We start from the raw sequence: 22,647 nt of genomic DNA on the forward strand, positions 1-22,647 counted from the left end.
TGTACAACTTGTTAAAATTGTCTTCCGTTACACAAATTTTAAATGACGAGTACCCCCTCTCAGTTTTGTGTTGGATCTTGCTAAATGTTACGAAAGTGCCTTCACCCAATATTTCTGTCACATACTCGGTTATGTCTTTCTCCATTGTATCTTTCAGAAGCCTCCAGACATGTGACAACTGAGGTAGGGCACAGCAATAATTTCCTGCTCAAAATATGGAGCAGCCCGACTGGGGTAGTACCTCGACCTTACAGAAGACCGCAGCAAAATAATACTGTTTTCAAGCAGTATTGTGTTCCTGTTGGTGAGTAAGGTGACCAGAGCTCCTGGGGGGATTGGAGATTGGGTCGGCAACGCGCTTGCGATGCTTCTGGTGTTGCAGGTGTCTATAAGCTACGGCAATCGCTTACCATCAAGTGAGCCGTACGCTTGTTTGCCGACCTAGTGACATAAAAAAAAATGTAAATACTTCTTACGTTCAACCGCCTTAATTTTAATACTCGACGTATTTATTCCCTTGCTGATCGGGGCTATTTTCCGAGTCTTGGTCACTTTATTGTCTCCTTTTAAGTTTATATTTGACCCCTCCGCAGGTATAATTTCTTCCTCCACCGCTAACTTACTCTGGTTATTATGAGTGGTTGCCGATCGGCGGCGCGAGCGTCTCGGTTTCACGTTAACCCACTCATTCGTATTCGAGTTTGAATTCGAATTCTCACTATCGACTCTCTGCGCACTAAGCGTCGATAGCGTTAATAACGCACTGTCTACAACTTGCGCAATGTCCTCAACAACCAAAACAGCAAGAAAGACTTCGGACTCTGCGTCGACCAAATCACTGCATCAGATGGTATTGACTAGGACAGCTTCCATTAAGTCGGCACCCCCGTCCTCAATGGAAAAAGTCGACCAGCCGATGTTGAAGCCACCGGTCAATACAGCGGAATACGTCATCGTTCACCCGCATGAGGGCCTCGAGCCTCAGGAGTCGGATTTCGAGGACATGGAGACCTCATCGGTCGGCTCAGGAACATCGAGTTGTGACAGAAGAGTAAGTCTACTGTATACCAGTTCGAGGAAGGGAATGGGCGTAGAGATGGATTTGGTCACAGGAGAAGCCAATGATCTTCTGCAGAAGGGCAAAGATGCCCTGGAATCTGCAGGGAAGATCAAGCGAGAGATAAAAGCAGTGTGCCACGATAGCTTACAGGGTGTGTACGAGATAGTGCTCTCTCTCTCTCAGACTCTAGAAATAGGCACAAGTACAACTTGGAAAAGGAGAGATCAAGGCATGCACAAGAGTTGGTACGAATTGAGAGGGCTCATCACCAGCAAGTCCAGGGGTTAAGACAGTCGTCTATCACCGAGATACAATTGTTACAGAAAGAGGTTTCTGAAAACTTGAAAGAGACCAAAGCAGTACGGAGCTGGCTTGGGTATGAAATAACGGACCCTTTCAGAAACATCAAGGAGATCCGAGAGATGCAGAAAGGATTGGAGAAGGGGTTAAGGGATTTTTGCGATGGAAGTGGGAAACCAAACTCTGAAAAAGAGACCCAGAAACGGGATACTCTAGAGGCTAGTCTCAGAACTAAGATAAATAGCCTGAACGATATTGGCAACCAGCTGGGTGGACTTCGTAGAGATATAGAAGATACCAAGACTCTCATTGCCAATCCCCGATCCCCAACTCAAGACACAGATACTCAGACCCCAGCTCCTGCCTACGACCCCGCAGTTAGGGAAATACTGGAAAACATCAAAAACAAAATAGAAGGAGGATTCGGTTGGGCTGGGCGGCGTTTGGCAGACTCCGTCGAATCTTCACTTCGAAGATTCCGCAATGCTTAAAGACAAAAGTTTTCGAGCAATGCGTCTTGCCTGTGTTAACATACGGAGCCGAGACGTGGACACTGACGAAGGGACTGGTCCATAAGTTTAAAGTCGCTGAACGTGCAATGGAACGGGCTATGCTTGGGGTCTCTCTCAAAGACAGGATTAGAAATGAGACTATTCGCGAGAGAACGAAAATAACCGACATAGCCCACAGAATTAGCAAGTTGAAGTGGCAGTGGGCTGGTCATCTGTGTCGCAGGACCAATGGCCGTTGGAGTAGACGGGTGGGCCTAGAGTGGAGACCGCGTCTTGGCAAACGCAGTGTGGGCCGTTCTCCGACCCGTTGGACCGACGATCTACGTAAGATTGCTGGTGTAGGCTGGATGAGGATTGCGGAAGACCGGGATGTGTGGCGCGAACTTGGGGAGGCCTATGTCTAGCAGTGGACTGCGATAGGCTGAAGTGTGTACCACTAATAATATTTGTTTTAATAATAATTCAGATTAAAAAAATGACTTGAAAAAATTACGTTAGCTCATCGTACTCATACTTATAATTTTGTTGTTTGTTTATTTATTGATCTACGTAAATATTAAAATAAAAGTTGCCGTCGAAGTTATAAATACACAGCATATTGTTTTTTAATACTAAAAGTCTCTTACGAGTTAAGTCGTCGTGTGTATATAATTAAAGGTATGTTGTTTTATGTTACAAAGAGTAAAGAGAAAATATATAAATGTTTTTACATGTGTAACAATGGATACAAAATACTATAATAATAACAACATTTAATTTATTAAATGTAATTTTTACAGATAAATAATATGATCAAAAATCATGAGATAATAAAGTGTCGAATACTTGATAAAGACTAGTATAACAACAAGATAATATGCGTTGTCGCAAAAATGTAATCGTGCATATATAAAAAGAGCATCAACATACCAAAGTTGTTACTTTCAATTTCTAGTAGTACTTTAAGTAAACATGCTAAAAATGTTGAAATTAATTTTTAGTTTGAGTTTTTTTATCGTCGGTATCAAGTCGGCTAAAATATTAGGAATATTTCCGGCACCATCGATAAGTCATCAAGTGGTATTTCGTCCTGTTATGCAAGAACTAGCTAAACGTGGACATGAAGTTACAGTGATAACGGCAGATCCAGCATTTCTTAAGGATCATACTCCTCAAAATCTCACTGAAATTGATATCCATGATATTTCATATGCATACTGGAATAAGATACTTGGTGAACTAGGACACGAGAAAGATACTCTTGTAATGATGAACGATTTTACCAAGGTGATAACAGAATTATTTAAAATACAGTTACAAACTCCTGCTATTCAAAATTTTTTACAAGACAAAAAAAAAATCGATTTAATATTTTTAGAATCTTGGGCACGTCCATTTTTCATTTTTTCTCATTTATGTAATGCACCTGTAATCGAATTCAGTTCTTACGGTACCTACAGTTCCAATTTAGATAAAATAGGAGCTAATACACACCCTGTTCTTTATCCTGATATATTTCATAGAAAGGTTAATAACCTGACAATATGGGAAAAGATTAATGTAATATATTTACATTATTCGACAAATCGTATTTTTGCGAATAATGTTCTTGTAGAAAATGAAATGTTGAGGGAAGTTTTTGGTCCAAATACACCTAGTATAGACGATATAAGACAAAACGTTCAGATGTTATTTTTAAATGTACATCCTATTTGGGATTTCAACCGACCAGTTCCACCAAATGTAGTGTATTTGGGGGGCCTGCATCAGAAACCACAACGTGACCTACCTCAGGTAAGATGAAGACATTATATGAGTAATTATAAATAAGACATAACTAATTCATTTATTTATAATATTATTGAAATTTCTTAACTTTAAAAATACAATTTCAGGATTTGAAATCTTACCTCGATTCTTCAACAAATGATGTTGTATATATAAGTTTTGGTACAAATGTCAAACCTTCAATGCTTCCGGTGGAAAAATTAAAAATATTTACTGATGTATTTTCTAAACTTCCTTACAATGTGTTGTGGAAGTGGGATAAAGATGAGCTTCCAGGACGTTCGAAAAACGTAAGGATTTCAAAATGGTTACCACAATCTGATCTGCTACGTGAGTCAATTTGTTATTTAAAATATAAGTAGTCAATATTTAAACTAAACATTAATTTGTATTTCAAAATTGATTATTTTTCGTGGTTTTATATCAGGGCACCCAAAAATCAAGCTATTTATAACACAAGGAGGCTTACAGTCAACGGATGAAGCTATCACTGCAGGAGTTCCTCTTGTCGGTGTACCGATGATCGGAGATCAATGGCTTAACGTTGAGCTATATGTCAACTTAAATATCGGTGAACGCATTTTAATAGAAGAAATGACAGAAGATGAGCTAATGAATGCTATTACAAAAGTAATCAACGATAAGAGGTACGTGAAAAACAGATTATATAATTTGTTTACCTTTTTTTTTAAAACAAGTATTGAGTTGGCGTAAAGATAGTGTAGATATGTTTATTATCGTATCACTAAATAAATATATATATTTTTAATTTTACGATTTATCAAAAAATATACAAATGGTTTTTAATATGGTATAAAAAAGGCATCTCGCACGATTTTCCACACACCAAAGGTTTTCTGTGACGGTTTTTTTTTTGCTTCTTGTCGCGGTAAAATTTATGATATTTATAAGTCAGTCGTAAGTCGTACCGTTGAGAAAATTATAATCAGGTATTCTTTATTAATACGTGGCAGACAAATCTAGAGTATCTTGATCAAATATTAATACAAAATGATAACTGTGCGTGTTTGCGAACAAAACCGAATTCTAATTTCATTGACTAGTATTGAAATGAAAGAATTGAATGAAAAGTCAAATACGCGTTATTACGGATAGCTCAAACGTAACTTTCCAGATCTTGATTTTATTTAAGCTGGACGATATGACAAGCAGAGTGTAGAAAGAAGAGTCAAAATTAGTATGATTACTATTCAGCCAAGAGACAAAATATGACGATGTGAACAATGCTCTCTCTAAAGTGGTGCACTGCATTTAACCTGTATCATCTCACTGCTGGGCATAGGCCTCTTTCGCAATGTAGAAAAAGGATTAGAGCTTTATTAACCATGCTCAACTACGGATTTTCAGATATATACTGCGAGTTACGATGAAAAATCAGGTGTCTATGATAGGAACCGGGACCGATAGATTAACGTGTCTTCCGAGACACGGTGGTGAGACTTAGAAGTATAGATACCCATACCGGAAAGAAACATTTGTACAAATACAAACATTCACTCCGAGCGGGAATAGAAACCGCGACAGCCGCGGTGTAGGCGCCAACACGGTACGTGCACCACCACACAAAAGCGATCGGTGCGGTGAAAACTGAAACATCAAGTAAAAATTTATGAGACAACACACAAAAAAAAAATAGAGACAGATACGACTAATTATTTATTTCACCGTTTTTCCAGTTTCTTGTTTATTTTCAGCTATCGAGAAAACATAGTAAAGCTGAGCAACATTATGAACGACCAACCCCAGAAACCACTGGAGCGCGCCGTGTGGTGGACGGAGCACGTGCTGCGTCACGGCGGACGACACCTGCGCGCGTCCGGTGCGGGCGTCAGCTGGACCGAGTACTACGAGCTAGAGCTGGTGTTACTGCTGTTAGCTGCTCTTGTAGTAGTTTCCATTGGCACTGTATTAGCGACATGTTTTATTGTCAACAACATAAGACGTTACATCCGTGTTAAATATAAGGTTAATTAATGAATATTTTTTTTTCTTGCATATGGTCCTACGAGTATCATAACGTAAGGTTAGTTATGCAATAGATTTTGCCTTATTCTATTAGCGTTTATATTTAACACTCAATCTCGAATATACTCCGTTATGATATCGTTTATCATTTTCATAGTTTAGAGCTCCGGCATATAAAATGATAAAAAAAAAGAAATTAGATAAAACATTTTAAGGTTTAGAAGTGGTATCTTTATTAGCGCTATTTAATTTTAGGTTTAGTAGTAGTACTTTTATACAATTCTACAACGGTTGCAAAATAATAAATAACGCAAAACATAACTTATTACCAAACCAATTGAAAGTGCCTACAATCTAAAACTTAAAAGAACTTAAATATTCTATACATATAATAAAATGGTAGGAAAGTCAAAACTGTACATTGAATATTTTTTTATAAGAATACTTGGGGTGTGATCTACAATCGATACCGAAGCCGAATTATCATGCTATCACCTACCGGGAACGAGCAGTGAACCTTTATTTCCTCAACGCATTCTGTAACAACGTGTAATCTAACGACACATATTTGAATGTTGTTGTTATTATGTTAATAACCATGCTATAAGCTAGCTTCACACCATAAGAAAAGATATTCTGTAGTATATTTAGTATCAGCAGATTTAAGCCCCACAGGGAGATCAACGGCCAGGGGTTAAGCTGTAGGATGAGAAATCAGCTGACAATCCTAGCCGAGTAAAATAATATTGCCTTCGCATCCAGGTTGCAAGCGAACCGTCCCCAATCCCAAGTTGCCTCAGATGGTGAGCGAGGCTAACCGGGATCAAACCGTTGGCAGATATTACGATAGGTTATCATTATTATTTATTTTTTATTATATGAAATTACAATGAATGAAATTTCACGCATGTAATTCAGAGTATTAGTAATCAGAAAAGAAAGGTGCATCGATTTTTAGAAGAAAATTTTTTTTTAATAAATGCGTGATCATTATAACTATTTTATACATGTAAAACTAAACAAATTCACTTTTAAAAATAATTAAGTTATAAAATGACATGCAAAAATTACGCCGAACCGTGGTACTTATACATATAATTTTGTCGCATTTGTTGTTTGTTTAATATTTAATCTGCGTTTATAAGATTTATAAGTACGCGGCATATTATTTTATAGCACTATACTTTTTTGCGAACTAAGTCGTTGTGTGTATATAATTAAAGATGTGTTATTTTATAACCTTGTTCCTACTGAATACAGAAAATATCAAATCAACACAAAAACGATCAATCGATAAACGTAAAATACTAAATATTATTAAGTGTTTCAGTTAGTGTAACAATGGATTCAAAGAACTATAAAAATAATAACATTTAATTAATTAAATATAATTTTAACATATGAATAAGATCAAAAGTCACAAGACAAAAAATTGTTAAATATTTGACAAGATAACTTGCGTCATCGGTAAACTTGAATTGCGTGTCTATATAAAGACCATCAACACAGTAAAGTTGTTAGTTTCAAGGGCTAGTATTAGGTTAAATGAACATGTTAAAAATGTTTAAATTAATATTTAGTTTGAGTTTTCTTATCGTCGGTATTAAGTCGGCTAAAATATTAGGAATATTTCCGATACCTTCGATAAGTCATCAAGTGGTGTTTCGCCCTGTTATGCAAGAACTAGCTAAACTTGGACACGAAGTTACAGTGATAACAACAGATCCAGCATTTCCCAAGGATCATACTCCTCAAAATCTTACAGAAATCGATATTCATGATATTTCATATGCGTACTGGAATAAGATGCTTGCTGAACTAGGACGCGAGAAAGATGCTCTTGTAATGATGAACTTTTTTGTCAAGACGGTAGTAAAATTAAGTAAAATACAGTTTCAAACTCCAGTTATTCAAAAATTTTTTCATGAAACAAAAAAAATTGACTTAATATTGGTAGAATCTTGGGTACGTCCATTTTTAATTTTTTCTCATATATATAATGCACCTGTAATCGAATTTAGCTCTTTAGGCAGCTACAGTTTCAATTTGGATATAGTAGGCGCTAAAACACATCCCTTTCTTTATCCTGATCTGTTTCATAGAAGGATTTACAATATGACTGTATGGGAAAAGATAAATGAATTATATTTACACTATTCGATAAACAGTATTTTTGTAAAAATAAAACCTTTAGAAAATGAAATATTGAGGGAAATTTTTGGTCCAAGCGCACCTAGTATAGACGACATAAGACAGAACGTTCAGATGTTATTTTTAAATGTACATCCTATTTGGGATTTCAACCGACCAGTTCCACCAAATGTAGTGTATTTGGGAGGCCTGCATCAGAAACCACAACGTGACCTACCTCAGGTGAGATAAAGACATTATATGAGTATTGAGTAATTATAAATAAGACATAACTAATTCATTTATTTATAATATTATTGAAATTTCTTAACTTTAAAAATACAATTTCAGGATTTGAAATCTTACCTCGATTCTTCAACAAATGGTGTTATATATATAAGTTTTGGTACAAATGTCAAACCTTCAATGCTTCCGGCGGAAAAGTTAAAGATATTTACTGATGTATTTTCTAAACTTCCTTACGATGTGTTGTGGAAGTGGGATAATGATGAGATTCCAGGACGTTCGAAAAACGTAAGGATTTCAAAATGGTTACCACAATCTGATCTGCTACGTGAGTCAATTTGTTATTTAAAATATAAGTAGTCAATATTTAAACTAAACATTAATTTTTATTTCAAATTTTATATCAGGACACCCGAAAATCAAGCTATTTATAACACAAGGAGGCTTACAGTCAACGGATGAAGCTATCACTGCAGGAGTTCCTCTGATTGGTGTACCGATGCTAGGAGACCAATGGTTTAATGTTGAGCATTATGTAAAGTTAAATATAGGCGAACGTATTTTAATAGATAAAATGACAGAAGATGAGCTAATAATCACTATTACAAAAGTAATTAACAATAAGAGGTAAGAAAAAACAGAAAATATAATCTGTTTACCCTTTTTCAAACAAGTTCTGAGTTAGCAAAAATATACCTTTTGAGTGTTATCGTATCACTAAATAATATTTTTTCAATCTAAAATACGATTTATTAAAAAATCTATAAACTACTTTTATAATGGTTAAAAAGTCCATGTTTAATAAAACACTTTTTTCGGATTTTATCGCGGTTTATTGTTAACAAAAAAGTTGCGTCCTCATCGCAGTGAACGTGTGAAACCAGCCACCGTCGAACGAGTACCTGCTGTGCTACCTTTTATGAAAGGGGTCACTGACAAGATTGGCTTCATCTTAAAGCGAGCTTCTATAAAAACTTTTTTCAAGCCGCCAAAAACGATAAGTCAATTTTTACCATCTGTCAAGTGTCATATACCCTTACAAGATGCAGGAGTATACAAGCTTGATTGTGACTGTGGTCTCTCTTATATAGGACAAACAAAACGATCGATCAAAACTCGCGTTAAGGAACATATAGCTGACTTAAAACATCGTCGCTATACTAAGTCTGCAATCTGTGAACACAGTCTAGACACAGCTAGCCATTATATTAGATTCGATAAACCACAGATCCTCGCAAAAGAACACCGATTCCAACCAAGGATGATCCGTGAGGCTATTGAAATTAAAAAACATCCAAATTTCAATAGAGAAGATGGCTGGCAATTACCACCTGCTTGGGACCCCATTATTAATATAATTAAATCAAAAACCAAGCATAATTCACCACAGATTGAAGACTCAATTAGCACATTCTGCGTAGATAGGACTATATAAGATATTGATGTATGTCGGGTAGTTTCGAATAACTTTGTAACGTTGGGACGTCTGACACCTCAGTCCTCCCGTGACCATGGTTGCTGTAAAGTATCCGAAACGTCGGGAATCAAAAGTTAACAATAAACCGCGATAAAATCCGAAAAAAGTGTTTTATTAAATGAGTAAAATTCGCGTAAACATTAGAAAACAATAAGTCCATGTTTAATGATTTCCCAAAAATTCAAACAATTTCTCCCGATGTCTTTCTTCTCTGCGTAGCACGATAGCACCTTTTAGATTCATACACCACTTTAAAAGTTCTTTTTTTTATATCGAGTCGGATTTAAGAAATATCGAAAATCTATATTTTCTATCAAGTCGTAGTGTTGAGACAATTCGCTTAAACCTGTGACACCCCACTATTGGGCATAGGCCTCTTTCTCCACGTAGAGAAGGATTGGTGTCCATGACAGGAACCAGGCCCGATAGCTTAACATGCTCTCCAAGGCAAAATGGAAAAACCTAACAAGTACAGACGCTTAGACTGGAAAGAAAAATTGTTAAAAATACAAATATTCACTCCGACCAGAAATCGAACCCGCACCGCCGAGGTGTAGGCGCCAACGCGGTACGCGCACCACTAGACCTTAGAGCGCTTATCGTGGTCCCAATTGGTACATCCAGTAAAAATTTATGAGACAACACACAAAAAAATAGAGACAGATACGACTAATTATTTATTTCACTTATTTCTTTATAACCGTTTTCCCGCTTTGTTGTTTATTTTCAGCTATCGAGAAAATATAGTAAAGCTGAGCAACATTATGAATGACCAACCCCAGAAACCGCTGGAGCGCGCCGTGTGGTGGACGGAGCACGTGCTGCGTCACGGCGGACGACACCTGCGCGCGTCCGGTGCGGGCGTCAGCCGGACCGAGTACTACGAGCTGGAACTGGTGTTACTACTGATAGCTTCTCTTGCAGTAGTTTCCATTGCCACTGTATTAGCGACATGTTTTATTGTCAATACCATAAGACGTTACATCCGTGTTAAAGTTAAGGTTAATTAATAAATAAATTTAGTATCTTACATATGGATCATATCACAATGTAAGTTTAGGTATTCAATAAAAACTAACCTTATTCTACTACCATTTACATTTAACACGCAACTAAACTTCTGAACAACTAACTTTTGAAACAAAAAAAAAATTATAGTTGGATGAAACCCACTGTAAAAGAAAGAGAATACAACGAAAATGAGAGGAAAAATAAATTACGTGCGATCTAAGGTCAGGAAGTAGTAGGTTAGTTAACTTAAGCTGAATAACATAATTGGTTTGTTCCAACATCATCCCATCATCTTCCTGCCCTTATCACACTTATGTAGGGTCGGCACAACATGTTTTCCTCTTCCATTTTTTTTTTTTTTTTTTTTTATGTCACTAGGTCGGCAAACAAGCGTACGGCTCACCTGATGGTAAGCGATTACCGTAGCTTATAGACGCCTGCAACACCAGAAGCATCGCAAGCGCGTTGTCGACCCAATCCCCAATCCCCCCAGGAGCTCTGGTCACCTTACTCACCAACAGGAACACAATACTGCTTGAAAACAGTATTATTTTGCTGTGATCTACTGTAAGGTCGAGGTACTACCCCAGTCGGGCTGCTTCATATTTTGAGCAGGAAATTCCTGCTGTGCCCTACCTCAGTTAGATTTCCATTCCTCTCTATTATTCGTCACTTCAGCGCTTACTCCTTTCTTTCTCATATCCTCACTCACACAATCCATCTATCGCTTTTTCGGTCTGCCGATCGCTCTTCGTCCTTCGACATTCACCCCTAACATTCTTTTACCAACATAGCGTTCATCCCTCCTCATTACATGCCCATACCACGCTAACCTATTGCTCCTCATTTTTATTTGTTCCAACATTCCATTTAAAAATGAACGTGTAACTACTACTACGTACATTGAGTACTTTGTTTAAGGTAAAGATAAAATTATGTATAAGAGGCATCACAAAAGGATTACATGACCTTATAAATTAGATAGTTTTTACGTAAACGAAATAAGCGTAAAATACATAAAACTTTATCAGTCTCATGTATTATCTTCCAATTTTGTTTAGCGATAAACACATAATTAAATGGAAATAATAAATAAATTACACCATTGTAAAGATAATTTGAATATGTGATATTACATTTCTTTAGTTTTTTCTTTTCCAAATAAATATAAAAGGAAAGATTTATTCATACATACTAGCTGTGCCCGCGACTGTGTACGCGTGGAATTAAACAAATGAGTTTTTGTTCAGTCCTCAGAGATAGAAAATAAATAAATTTCACATCGGCTATCCACCAGTGAAAGTCCCGTTGAAATCAGTCCAGCTGTTTCAGAAATTAGCCGGAACCAACAGACAGACAGACAGACAGACAGACCGACAAAAATTGTAAAAAATGTTATTTTGGTATATGTATCGTGTATACATCCATCTGCATTTAGTAAAAACTGATTATTTTAATATCACAAACAGACACGCCAATTTTATTTAATCGTATAGATTAGTAGAGGAGACGTGGAAGATCGACCTTCACCGATGTGATAACTCGATGAGACATATTTTTTATCAAATATAATTTATAAGCATATATGCCTATCATAACTTGCCTATTGAAAAGTATTCATAGCTATTTTTAATTAATTTATTTATTTATTTACACTTTCGCACACCAATACAAGGTTTTAACAAATGATATATAAAAATAGAATTTGCATCAGTTGCAACAGGCGACCTTATCGCTAGTACAGCGATTTCTTCTAGGCAACCTTTGGGCAGAGGACTAAATAAGGAGTATGGGATGGGGCGCAAAAATGTTATGTAACATAACATGAACATATTATACTTATATACGTACGTATATGTACCACATACATATAGACATACACATATACATATATATCCATTAAAAACTTGATGAATTTTAAATGAAAGACAAAACATCATAGCATAAAGTACTGATATAAAAAATTGCTTGGCATATATTAAGACGATAAATACATTTCTTTTGTGAGTTTTTTAAATGTCTCTAATGTTTTTCAATTTAATTTATTCTAATAAATTTTCTTTAATCACCTTGTGTTTACCGAATGAGCTTTATTTCAATTGATAGTTTTAACACACAGAATATGCCTAGTTAGGCTTGCCTACTTATTTCTGTGTATTGCTACCTGGCAAGTAGATGTGATCTGTCAACCAATCGAAATTGATTTCATAGGTAAGATATTGTAATTACAAAACCAATCATATCGGCTTGCCTGCAAAAATCGTATATAAAATATTATTGCCAAGCTATAAAGTTTTAGAATTTTACCTATTTGATAGGTGCGAGAGGTGCGATAGGCTGGCTTCCTTTAACTCAAAATTTTTTACGAACGATTCGATGGCTCCTAAGTATACTGAGTCAACTTACAATTTTCGATAATTTCATTTTTTAAGATATTAATAACATTTACTTCATTTCCTATCTACCTATGTTAAAAAATTATATCCCTATAAATAACGAAAAAAAAAAATGGCGTACACTGGATCAAATACATAGTTAATTTATTTTGACATAGCACAATGAGTCAAGTGCACGATACCAGTATACGCGAGACGCGAGCGCGGTGATTTTGGTGCAAGTTTTAACTGGCTCAGTATTCGTCGGAACGTCGCGATGTGTGGAGGTGATTGCGTACTTTTCGATATTTTTACGTAAATATTTGTTTATTTGTCTTGCTTTTATTTCAATTTGAAGCTATAATTGAATAGAAAGTGGAAATGGGTACTAGGTCTCGAAGAATTATTAATTTAGTTAATGAGAAATATTATAACTTTACGGATGACAAGGAAAATACTTCTGAAGCTTGTGATAAAGTTCAAAATGAAGAGGAAAGAGGCAAGTACAGTTGAAATTGTGAATTTTTATTTTACAAAAATACTAAAATGGGTACTTAATTCAATTATTTTTTATTTTAGGAGTGTAACCGCGTATACTGGTATAACGAAGATAGACCAGTATACGTTGAACAATTTTTGCGTAGTTTTAACTTGACTCATTGTACTGATTTTCGATTTTGTATTTTTTTTCAGATTCTCCTCTACCTTCAAATGCACATTTCACCAAAGAAGAGTTATCAATATTAGACAACATTGATTTGGAAGATACGATGGTTGCGGAGGGTTTTTTACCAGATCTACCATCTAACTTATCAATATTTTCAAACGACATTCCCGAATTTTTACCAGCTCCTAACAATAAAGACTTCACTAAAGAACCTTCTAATAAAACTGAGACTTTGCTACCTACTAAATCTTCAACACCATTAGAAATTGAAGATTCTCAACCAAACCTTTATCTGACAACATGAACATACTGGATTTAAATGTTAAAAAAAAACCCTAGTACCAGTAACTGTCATGAAAAAATAAACGATTATACTCCGATGCCATCACCCTACGTTGATTTTTGTCCTGCAACTTATTGTGTTGATACATATTGTCTAGATAGTTCTGTCTCTACTCCTGCAACTTATGTTACCGACACAGACTCACCAGTGACTACTCCAACTTCTCGGAATCGCAAACGAATTTCAGGGACCAAGAAAGACAAAGGTAGACAAAGAGAACGTTTTATGAAGGAATGGAAAGATGAGGTAAGAAAATGGAATGTCAATAGACGCTTACAATATACTAGTAGAAATGGAAAAGTCAATAATAAAAAACTATTGAAATCTCCATGTCCTTCGACATGTAGAAAAAAATGTAGTAAAAAAATTTCGGAAGAGAATAGAGCAAACGTATTTAAAATGTTTTGGAACATTGGAGATCATTCCAGGCAGTGGGATTTTTTGACGAAGCATGCTACTAAAAACATGAAAAAGAGGATAACAACGGACAAGGAGAATACTAAAAGACTGAGTACTATTTTTTACACTTTACCTATTTATGAAACGGACAATATTGTTATTAGAAATGTTCCTGTATGTAAAACTATGTTTTTAAATACCCTATCTATAAGTTTCAATTTTCTATATACAGCTTTGGAAAAACTAGAAAAAGGACAAGGAGTTGTACAGTCTGATCAGCGAGGAAAACATGTCCACCATATAAAAAAATAACCAATCAAATGAAGTGTAGTGTACTTGAACATCTTGCAAATTTTTCAACTGTAGAATCACACTATACTCGTAAAGATTCCACCAGAAAGTATCTTGATGGATCTCTCTCGTTTCCTAAAATGTATAAATTGTACCAAGAATGGTTTGATTCCAATAAGTACACAAATAAAGTAACTAGCGTTCGACAAGATCGTGATATTGTCAACAAAAACCTAAATATTAGTTTCCATAAGCCAAAAAAGAATATTTGTGAAGAATGTCATATATCCGAAAACAACAATCACCATACAGAGCAACAAATAGCAAAACAGGAAAAACACTTAAAACAAAAAGATTTAGCAAGAAAGTTAAAATCAGAAGACAAAAAATTAGCACAGCAGAATCCTGAAATCCTAAACGCAGCTTACGATCTGCAAAAGTGCTTGAAGGTACCCCATGGAAACGTCAGCACATTTTATTATAAATGAATACTAACTGTTTATAATTTTACTTTATTTGATATTGGACGTCGTCAGGGCTATTGCTTTTGCTGGCACCAACAGATTGCCAAAAGAGGAGCAAAAGAAATTGCTAGCTGTGTATATAACTTCATTGAGCAAACAGTCAAGGACGGTATTAAAGAATAACGATTCTGGTTTGATAACTGCGGTGGTCAGAATCGAAACAGGATCGTTTTTCTTATGTATATGATGGCAAGTTATAAATATAAAATACAAATTAGTCACCGTTTTTTAATTGTTGGTCATACACAGAACGAGGGTGATAGTATGCATGCTCTAATAGAAAGACAGACAAGAGATAAAATACTTTATATAACTGCCCAATGGTATACGGCGTTTCAATTTGCAAAAACCGATGAAAAACCTTAAAAGGGCACAGAAGTATCTCAAGATATTGTAATGAATTTCAAAACGATGCTTAAAAAAGTTAATAACTGGATGTTTAGCTCTGATGGGTCTAAGATGCAGTGGAATAAAGTCACCGAAATAAGAATTGAGGCAGAAAATCCTTACAAATTATTTTATAAAACTGATCACACGCAAAATTCGTATAACTGGATTGATTGTGCTAATAAACCTAAAGCAACGCGTCACAAAACTGTCCCTAATCCAGAATTTCGTGATCTTTGCCCAGCTTACAATAGGTCAATCCCAATCGATAACAATAAACACAAAGATTTAATGGACGTGTGCCACAAACTGGTAATACCTAAGGAATATCACTTATTTTTTTCTAATTTGATTAAAGCTGACAGCAATACAGTTGAAAGCGATTCAGAATAAGTAAAAATATATATTTTCTTTTTTATTTTACTTGAATTTTTACACGTATATATTATGTACTTTCCTCATATGCTAACTTTTGAGACTGATTTTATTCTAAGGTTTTACTTTATTAGTATCAAAGATATTTAAATTTTTGTGATCTCTTTAATAAAAATTAAAGTTTTGAACAATGTAAGGATTTTCAATATTACTTTACCTATTTTATAATACACTTGTCCGAATATAAGGAATGCTTACTTTTAAAATTATGTCCATGTATAGTGAGTCAACTTTTAATATTTTAATAAAAATAATGTTTGTCAGAGAAATTGTAACATATAAAAAATTTAATAAGTATGTAAAAATAAATTTTACTACACTTACTCAATAATGTTTACGCAAAACTAACATTCAATATTACGACGTATAAAAATATAAGTGATAGTTGACCCACTTTTAAGAAACAAATAGTCGACGTACACTAATGTATCTACATTATCTCATAAATTAATAACATAATATGAATTTTATTTTACACAGTTTAAGGCTATCAATACATACAATTCAAAATTATTACTTATTTTTTCTTAAATGTGTTAACATTTAAAATATAACCTTACACTCTTCTTATCGACCTCCTGTAAAGTTATTAGAAGTAGAGTTGACTCAGTATACTTAGGATCCATCAAATTGATCCTTGAAATCTGTTGTTAGTCCTTAGAAGGTGATCATTTGAAACCAATTGGATTTTTTGGGGCCCAAATACCCTTGAAAAGTGATGACATCGCATAAATCATGGATAATGGAGATGAAGAATTCAGTATTTAACTTGCACTGATTCCGTAAATGAATATTAAAAATTCTAATAAGTATTTAAATTTAACTTTTACAAAATAAATTAAATAAAAAAATAGCTATGAACACTTTTCGATAGGCAAGTCATCATAAGCATATGTGCTTCTAAATTATATTTGATAAAAAAAAAATGTCTCATCGAGTTATCACATCGGTGAAGGTCGATCTTTCACAGTCTTTTAGACCATATCAGATACCAAAGTATTTGGATCCCGGTTAGCCTCACTCACCATCTGAGGCAATTGCGGATCTGTGACGGTGCACTCGCTACCAGGACGCAGAAGGCGGTATTACTTTACTCCGCTAGGATTGTCCGCCGATTTAACCGTACAGCATTAACCCCGGTCGTTTGATCTCCCTGCCGGGACGGAAACCTCCACTCCATTAATATTTATCCATGAAAGCATGTAAATTTATTATTAAAAAAACTATTTTTATATTGAAAGTGTCTAATCTAATAGACACTTTCGATAAAATTGGTTCGATGGACTCCTAAACTACTTAAACGATTTTGATCAAATTTGCACACCGTGTACAGTTTGATCCAACTTGAAAGATAGGCTAAATTTTATTTTGGTAATTTTAATTGGTAATTATTATATTTAAGAATAAAAAAGAATAAGGCGATACAAAGTTCGCCAGGCCAGATAGTAATATTATAAAAAAGGTTTTTTTTTTAAATATCACTAGGTCGACAAACAAGCGTATGGCTCGTTTAAGTAACTACTAAAAAGTAAATTATACTAAATTTTGGCTTTTAAAAAGTTACTCAGTTTGATAAGCATTTCAAGTGATTGAAAAAAAAATTTCGTTAAACATCTTAATAGTTATGCATATCTTCATAACCACGCGGACGTAGTCGCGGGCAACAGTTAGTGTATTATAAAACAAAGTCCCCAAAAGTGTATGTGATCGATTCGTTCAAAATCTACTGAACGGATTTTCATGCGGTTTCACCATTGGAGAGAGGGCTCCACCATTTTTTTTTTTTTTTTATATAACAATATATATCCACGGGCTCATAATGCCCGTGCTTTTATTATTCCAATATTAGTTTGTTAGTTTCTATAACTTGGTACTTACACATGCAACTTAGAGGACTAATTAAACTAGACTTAGTATCTCTAATCCTACGTGAGTCCACCGACCAAAAATTTAAAGTTATACTAAATTTACTTCTATATATATTAATTACTATATATTATATATTTTTTGTATTCCTACTGTCAGTTTTATTATCTAAGTTTATATTTACACTTATATACTAGTTACCGTATATGTACACTTATGTCCTAGTTACCTTATATATACACTTATGGCCTGCTGGCCTACTTACAATATACACTTAGCCTAGGTTACTGTTAGTAAGATTTTTTTTTTTTTTTTTTTTTTTCCTTTTTGTAGTCAATATTATATAATTTATCCTAATTAATTTGGTACACATGTAAAATTATTTTGCACACGTTTTGTAATATGTAATTAATACTATTTAATTTAACACTAACTTTATATGTTTATGTACACCCTATTTCTTTACTGAAACTAATTTCTTCACACGCCAAAAGTTTTCAACATATCGAGCACACTCTCAGTGACGGCTGCGTCTCTGTGATGAATCGCCATCTTGAGACTGTGCTCGAGTATTTCCTTGTCCGTGGTCTCCACTGCCCTCGCCACAAAGCGACCAATTGCGTCGTCCCTGTCGTCGGTGTAATAGACACAGGTGTTGGTGTGTCTAGTCACCGCGACTACAGCGTGCGAAACGCTGTCGTGGATCCTGAGCCTCCTCGTCTTCGTCTGGAGGACTATGACGTCCTCGTAGGTCTGGCCCTGCGCCTCGTGGATGGTTAAGACGCGCGATCCCTCCCCGGATCCGTATCCCTGGTCAGTCAGCAACCTCTTCTCCTCTTGCGTAAAGACCAGGTATAAGGTCCGGTCTCTTCCTGCAGGAATACGCGCGCCCGTGAGGCTCTCCACTCGCAAAGATCGGATCTTTGAGCTTGAGCTGTACACGTCCTTATAAACTTCGCTGATGGCAAGGGCGACGTCTTTGGGATTACGATGCGTGCATGACAACTCGCACGAGATGGTTGTTGTCTGGGTTGGTCTGCAGTACCGCATTTCGAACAGGTTGTCCCTGTCGATGTACGGCAGCTGGTTTATGTCTCCGATGAGGACCACCTTCTGTGCTCCCGATAGTCGGGCGGCCATTACTATGGCTCCGAAGTGGTTCATGAGGGCCTCGTCCACCGTTAGGCGGTTGATTTTTGAGCCCTCTTTGAAACCATTAACTAGTACGGAGGCCATAGTACGCACCTTTTGCTTGGCTTTGTTGCCGTAGCGGTGCGCCAGTTTTTCTTTCAAGTCTTTGGCCGCCTCGACTGTGGTCGTAATCACGACCTCCGTGTCCTCATCGAAGTCCCCGACTATGCGAGTTGTCTTGCCGCATCCCGGTACCCCGTTTATCCACTCCAGTGATGGTAGTTCCCAGGGCACGGTCAGTAAGCCGTCCCGGTCGCCTGAGATGGTTTTCGCCATCCGTAGCATCCGGTCTCCCAGCATTACCTTCGTGCATCTGGCCACTACCACCACTGGGTCCCCTTCAGGTGTTTCGAAGGTTTGTGGCTCCTCGTCATTCCCCTCCGACTCGACTGCGCTCACGAAGCCTGCAGTGCTGTTATACGCTGCCATATACCTACCCGACATCTTGCCCTTGAGTGTTTGTCGGGTTTCACTGTTATATATGGCCGCTTCGGCTTCCTCGAGTTCCACCTCCAGTAATCTTTGGTGATCATACTGGTAGGCCTGCATGATCTTTTTGCAGGTGGCAAGGCTTACCTCGCGGTTTGCCTTTATTATCGCCAGGAACTCGATTAGGGCGTTCTCCGCATGTTGTAGCGGTGTGGTCGCAGGTCGAAGTCTCGGCGGTGTTACATGTCCCATGTCGGCCTTAGTACGAGCGGCCGGTGACGCCTCTGGGTGCCTCGGACTACTGTCTCTGGTGAACCTGCTCAGCGCCGCCGATTGCCGCTCAGCCTGTCCAGTCTTTTTGGGAGAGAGGTGATGCGGGAGCTTGCCTGGTTTTGGGGAGATGGTTGCGTGGATAAAGGTCGCCAGTGGCATCGAGCTCAGTTCAGGTGTAGCCTTTGCCTTAATTCGCTCTGCCTTCTGGGTCTCGATCCGTTGCTGTAGGCGCTCCGAGCCGCTGAGCGTGGACTCGTCGACAGCCGGAGATGCAGGAGGTGTCGGTGTTATGGATTTCGGTCTTAGATATCCGAGATCCTCCCCCCTGTCTTCGTAGACTATGACCTCACTGTACTTGGAGGCCATTAGGCAACCGTACCTATCAGATACGTCACCTCTATCATATCCGACCCTCATCGAATCCACGCTAATTCTTTTGGGGACTCCACCGGGGGTCTCGCTCAACCGGCGTAGCCACACACTAGACTGCGCGAAGGGGGACGTCTCTCCCCACTCGAACAACGCGATGCATTTGTTGTTCAAACGCACCAGACGGTAGGTCGAGTCGCCCTCCCGTTCTTGCGATAGCGCTGTGATTTTAGTGCGCTTTATACTTGTCTTTTGCGTGCTACCCTTTAACAGTAAAGCGAGCCCCGGCGAAATCGCCAGCCGATCGCGTCCTTCGGAACGACAGAAACTTATTCCCATCCTCTCTACTTCGCTGTCCATGAACAGAGCCACGCATTTGGTTTTAATTCCCACTTCTTCGCTTCCGTTCCCTTCGCTAAGCGAGGATTGTGTCATCCCGCTGTGGGTCGGTTGCGGAGGTGCGTTTTGGTCGGCTCTATTCCTGAACAGCTTCTGCAGCGAGGAGGGCATGGCCTTTGTTATTTGACCCAGAAGGGTGCGGCCAGGAGTCATCCGCGGACCCGTTGAGCTGTTACTCTGGGTGGCTTGTTGGACACAGTTTTGTTGTGTTTGTGGTTGTGCGTTGTGTGTTTGGGCGTGTGTTGCGTGTGTGTGTGTTGCGTGGTCGACGGTGTTAGCGCTCTGCGTAGGTATTACAGCAGGTGGTGGAGCGGTCGTGCTGTTCCTTTTTGTGGCTATATTGACGGCCTTTCTCGCGAATGTGAGGAAGACAGTTCTGTTTGTTTCGCTCTCCAGGATGGTATGGAGCGAGGTCTGCTCAAGTTTGGTCTGGAGTTTGAGTTCCAGATCCAGCCTATCCTTACTGAATCTCGGACAGTCCAGTATAACATGCAGAACTGTCTCCTCACAATTCGGATCGCAGATACACGAAGGACTGTCAGTGAGGTGGAATCTGTGGAGATACGCCGCAAATCCTCCGTGGCCGGTCAGAATTTTTGTGTCGACAGCTGTTGGTGCCGATTTCCTTACCAGCCTGCAAGCGGTCTTTACATCCGGTAGGAATATTTTCGTGACCGAGCCCGTCTCCGAAGAATTGTATCTTTCCTGCCACATCCTGACAGTCTCTTCCCTGATCTGCCTTCTGACATACGAGACGGGTACTCTGTCGTAGTCAGGTGCCGTCTTTTTTGTCAAGGCCGCTTTTTTGGCCAACCCGTCCGCTCTCTCATTGCCCGGTGTTCCAACATGGGCCCTCAACCAAAAGAACCGCACTGTCTTATTCTCCTCCCGGAGCTGTCTGATTCGACTCTTCATTTCCAGGGCCAGAGGGTGAGTCACTGAGGGGCTCCTCAGCAGATCTAAAGATGACCTCGAGTCGCTCAGGATGTTAATGGAGCGTGACTTTGAGGTTTTTGCCATGTCCACGGCTCTGAAGAGTGCGTACATCTCCGATTGAAAGACAGTGTTGTGCGGCTCTAACCGGAAAGTAGAGTATCTTCTCCACCATTGGCAAGAGGAAGGTTTACAATATACATATATGTCAAATTAGATGACTCGTTAGCATTTTTAAAAACGGCAGAACCGTTGGCCTTAGGCAGGCCTTCGGTTCTGCTAGTACTATCCATAACGTTAAATGAAAGCCGAAAGCAAAATGGAAAATAAAGATTTAATTATAACACGGATTTAACTATAAAGGATAATATGTTTCGTGGGTATATTACACTTTACTTTTTACACTACCGTCACAAAGAAAAAAACAAAATAATAATCTAAAACACTAAATCGGTGATTGCTTAAATTTCATTTTAAACTAAAACTTTAAATGTCTCAAAATATACGGCAGAAAATGGACAGAGTTTCCACTACTTAACAATGGCTATCGTTCACTCGCTAATACCAAAAGGAATCTGCATCTTTACCGATCCAAATACGCTTACGTCAACTAGATTTCCCGCCAATGCACATTGCATCAAGACATTGTCATACTGCATTCCTATTGGTCGAGGGAGTACACGCATTAGGATCGTTACAATATTAAATTAAGTTATTAAACAAATAAATCAAAGTAGAAAAGCATAGAAATGACTTCTAAAATTACAATAATAATTTCACGTTAATCATTCAGCAATTTAAACAGCGAAAGCATTACATAAAAATAAATAGTAACTAAACAAGTACTTACTTCAAGAAGTTACAAAACAGATAATCAATTCACTAAGATGCCGTTCATTCATTAAAAACATTTAAACATTAAATCTTAACTTAATAATTTGAAAATAATTTTATAATTTTAATCGAAGATTGTCTATTTGAAATCCGATTAGCGTCCGCGGCGACATATATATACGAGTATATATTGTTTATTTAAATATTATTTGCCGTCGAAGTTATAAGTACACGGAATACTATCTTATAACACTATACGTCTCTTGCGAGCTAAGCTGTTGTGTTGAACTACACTACTGAATACAGAAAATATCAAATCGAGACAAAAAAGATCGAACGATACAAGTAAAATATATAAATATTTCATTAAGTGTAACAATGGCTGCAAACACTGTAATAACAATATTTAATTAATTTAATTTAATTTAATTAAAAATCACGAG

General features: G+C 37.3%; 2 protein-coding genes across 2 annotated transcripts; both read left to right on the plus strand.

Annotated features, from left to right (window-relative positions):
• Positions 1–2,823: 2,823 nt before the first annotated feature.
• Positions 2,824–5,713, plus strand: LOC123664529 (UDP-glucosyltransferase 2-like). Its single transcript, XM_045599065.1, has 4 exons — positions 2,824–3,645; positions 3,747–3,969; positions 4,067–4,286; positions 5,355–5,713. The coding sequence occupies exons 1-4, from the start codon at positions 2,824–2,826 to the stop codon at positions 5,632–5,634; spliced, it is 1,545 nt and encodes a 514-aa protein (XP_045455021.1). The 3' UTR covers positions 5,635–5,713.
• A 1,434-nt stretch (positions 5,714–7,147) lies between these two features.
• On the plus strand, positions 7,148–10,527 carry LOC123664528 (UDP-glycosyltransferase UGT5-like). The gene is made up of 4 exons (XM_045599064.1): positions 7,148–7,998; positions 8,107–8,329; positions 8,409–8,628; positions 10,209–10,527. The coding sequence occupies exons 1-4, from the start codon at positions 7,171–7,173 to the stop codon at positions 10,486–10,488; spliced, it is 1,551 nt and encodes a 516-aa protein (XP_045455020.1). The 5' UTR covers positions 7,148–7,170; the 3' UTR covers positions 10,489–10,527.
• Positions 10,528–22,647: the final 12,120 nt, after the last annotated feature.

The sequence above is a fragment of the Melitaea cinxia genome, chromosome 22 (genome assembly GCF_905220565.1).
Source record: "Melitaea cinxia chromosome 22, ilMelCinx1.1, whole genome shotgun sequence".
NCBI classification, from domain to species: domain Eukaryota; kingdom Metazoa; phylum Arthropoda; class Insecta; order Lepidoptera; family Nymphalidae; genus Melitaea; species Melitaea cinxia.

Coding starts and splice junctions, on each gene's coding strand:
- LOC123664529 (XM_045599065.1), top strand. CDS start 2,824: ATGCTAAAAATGTTGAAATTAATTTTTAGTTTGAGTTTTTTTATCGTC. Junction 3,646..3,746: donor CACAACGTGACCTACCTCAG/GTAAGATGAAGA, acceptor ATACAATTTCAG/GATTTGAAATCTTACCTCGA. Junction 3,970..4,066: donor ACCACAATCTGATCTGCTAC/GTGAGTCAATTT, acceptor GTTTTATATCAG/GGCACCCAAAAATCAAGCTA.
- LOC123664528 (XM_045599064.1), top strand. CDS start 7,171: ATGAACATGTTAAAAATGTTTAAATTAATATTTAGTTTGAGTTTTCTT. Junction 7,999..8,106: donor CACAACGTGACCTACCTCAG/GTGAGATAAAGA, acceptor ATACAATTTCAG/GATTTGAAATCTTACCTCGA. Junction 8,629..10,208: donor AAAGTAATTAACAATAAGAG/GTAAGAAAAAAC, acceptor GTTTATTTTCAG/CTATCGAGAAAATATAGTAA.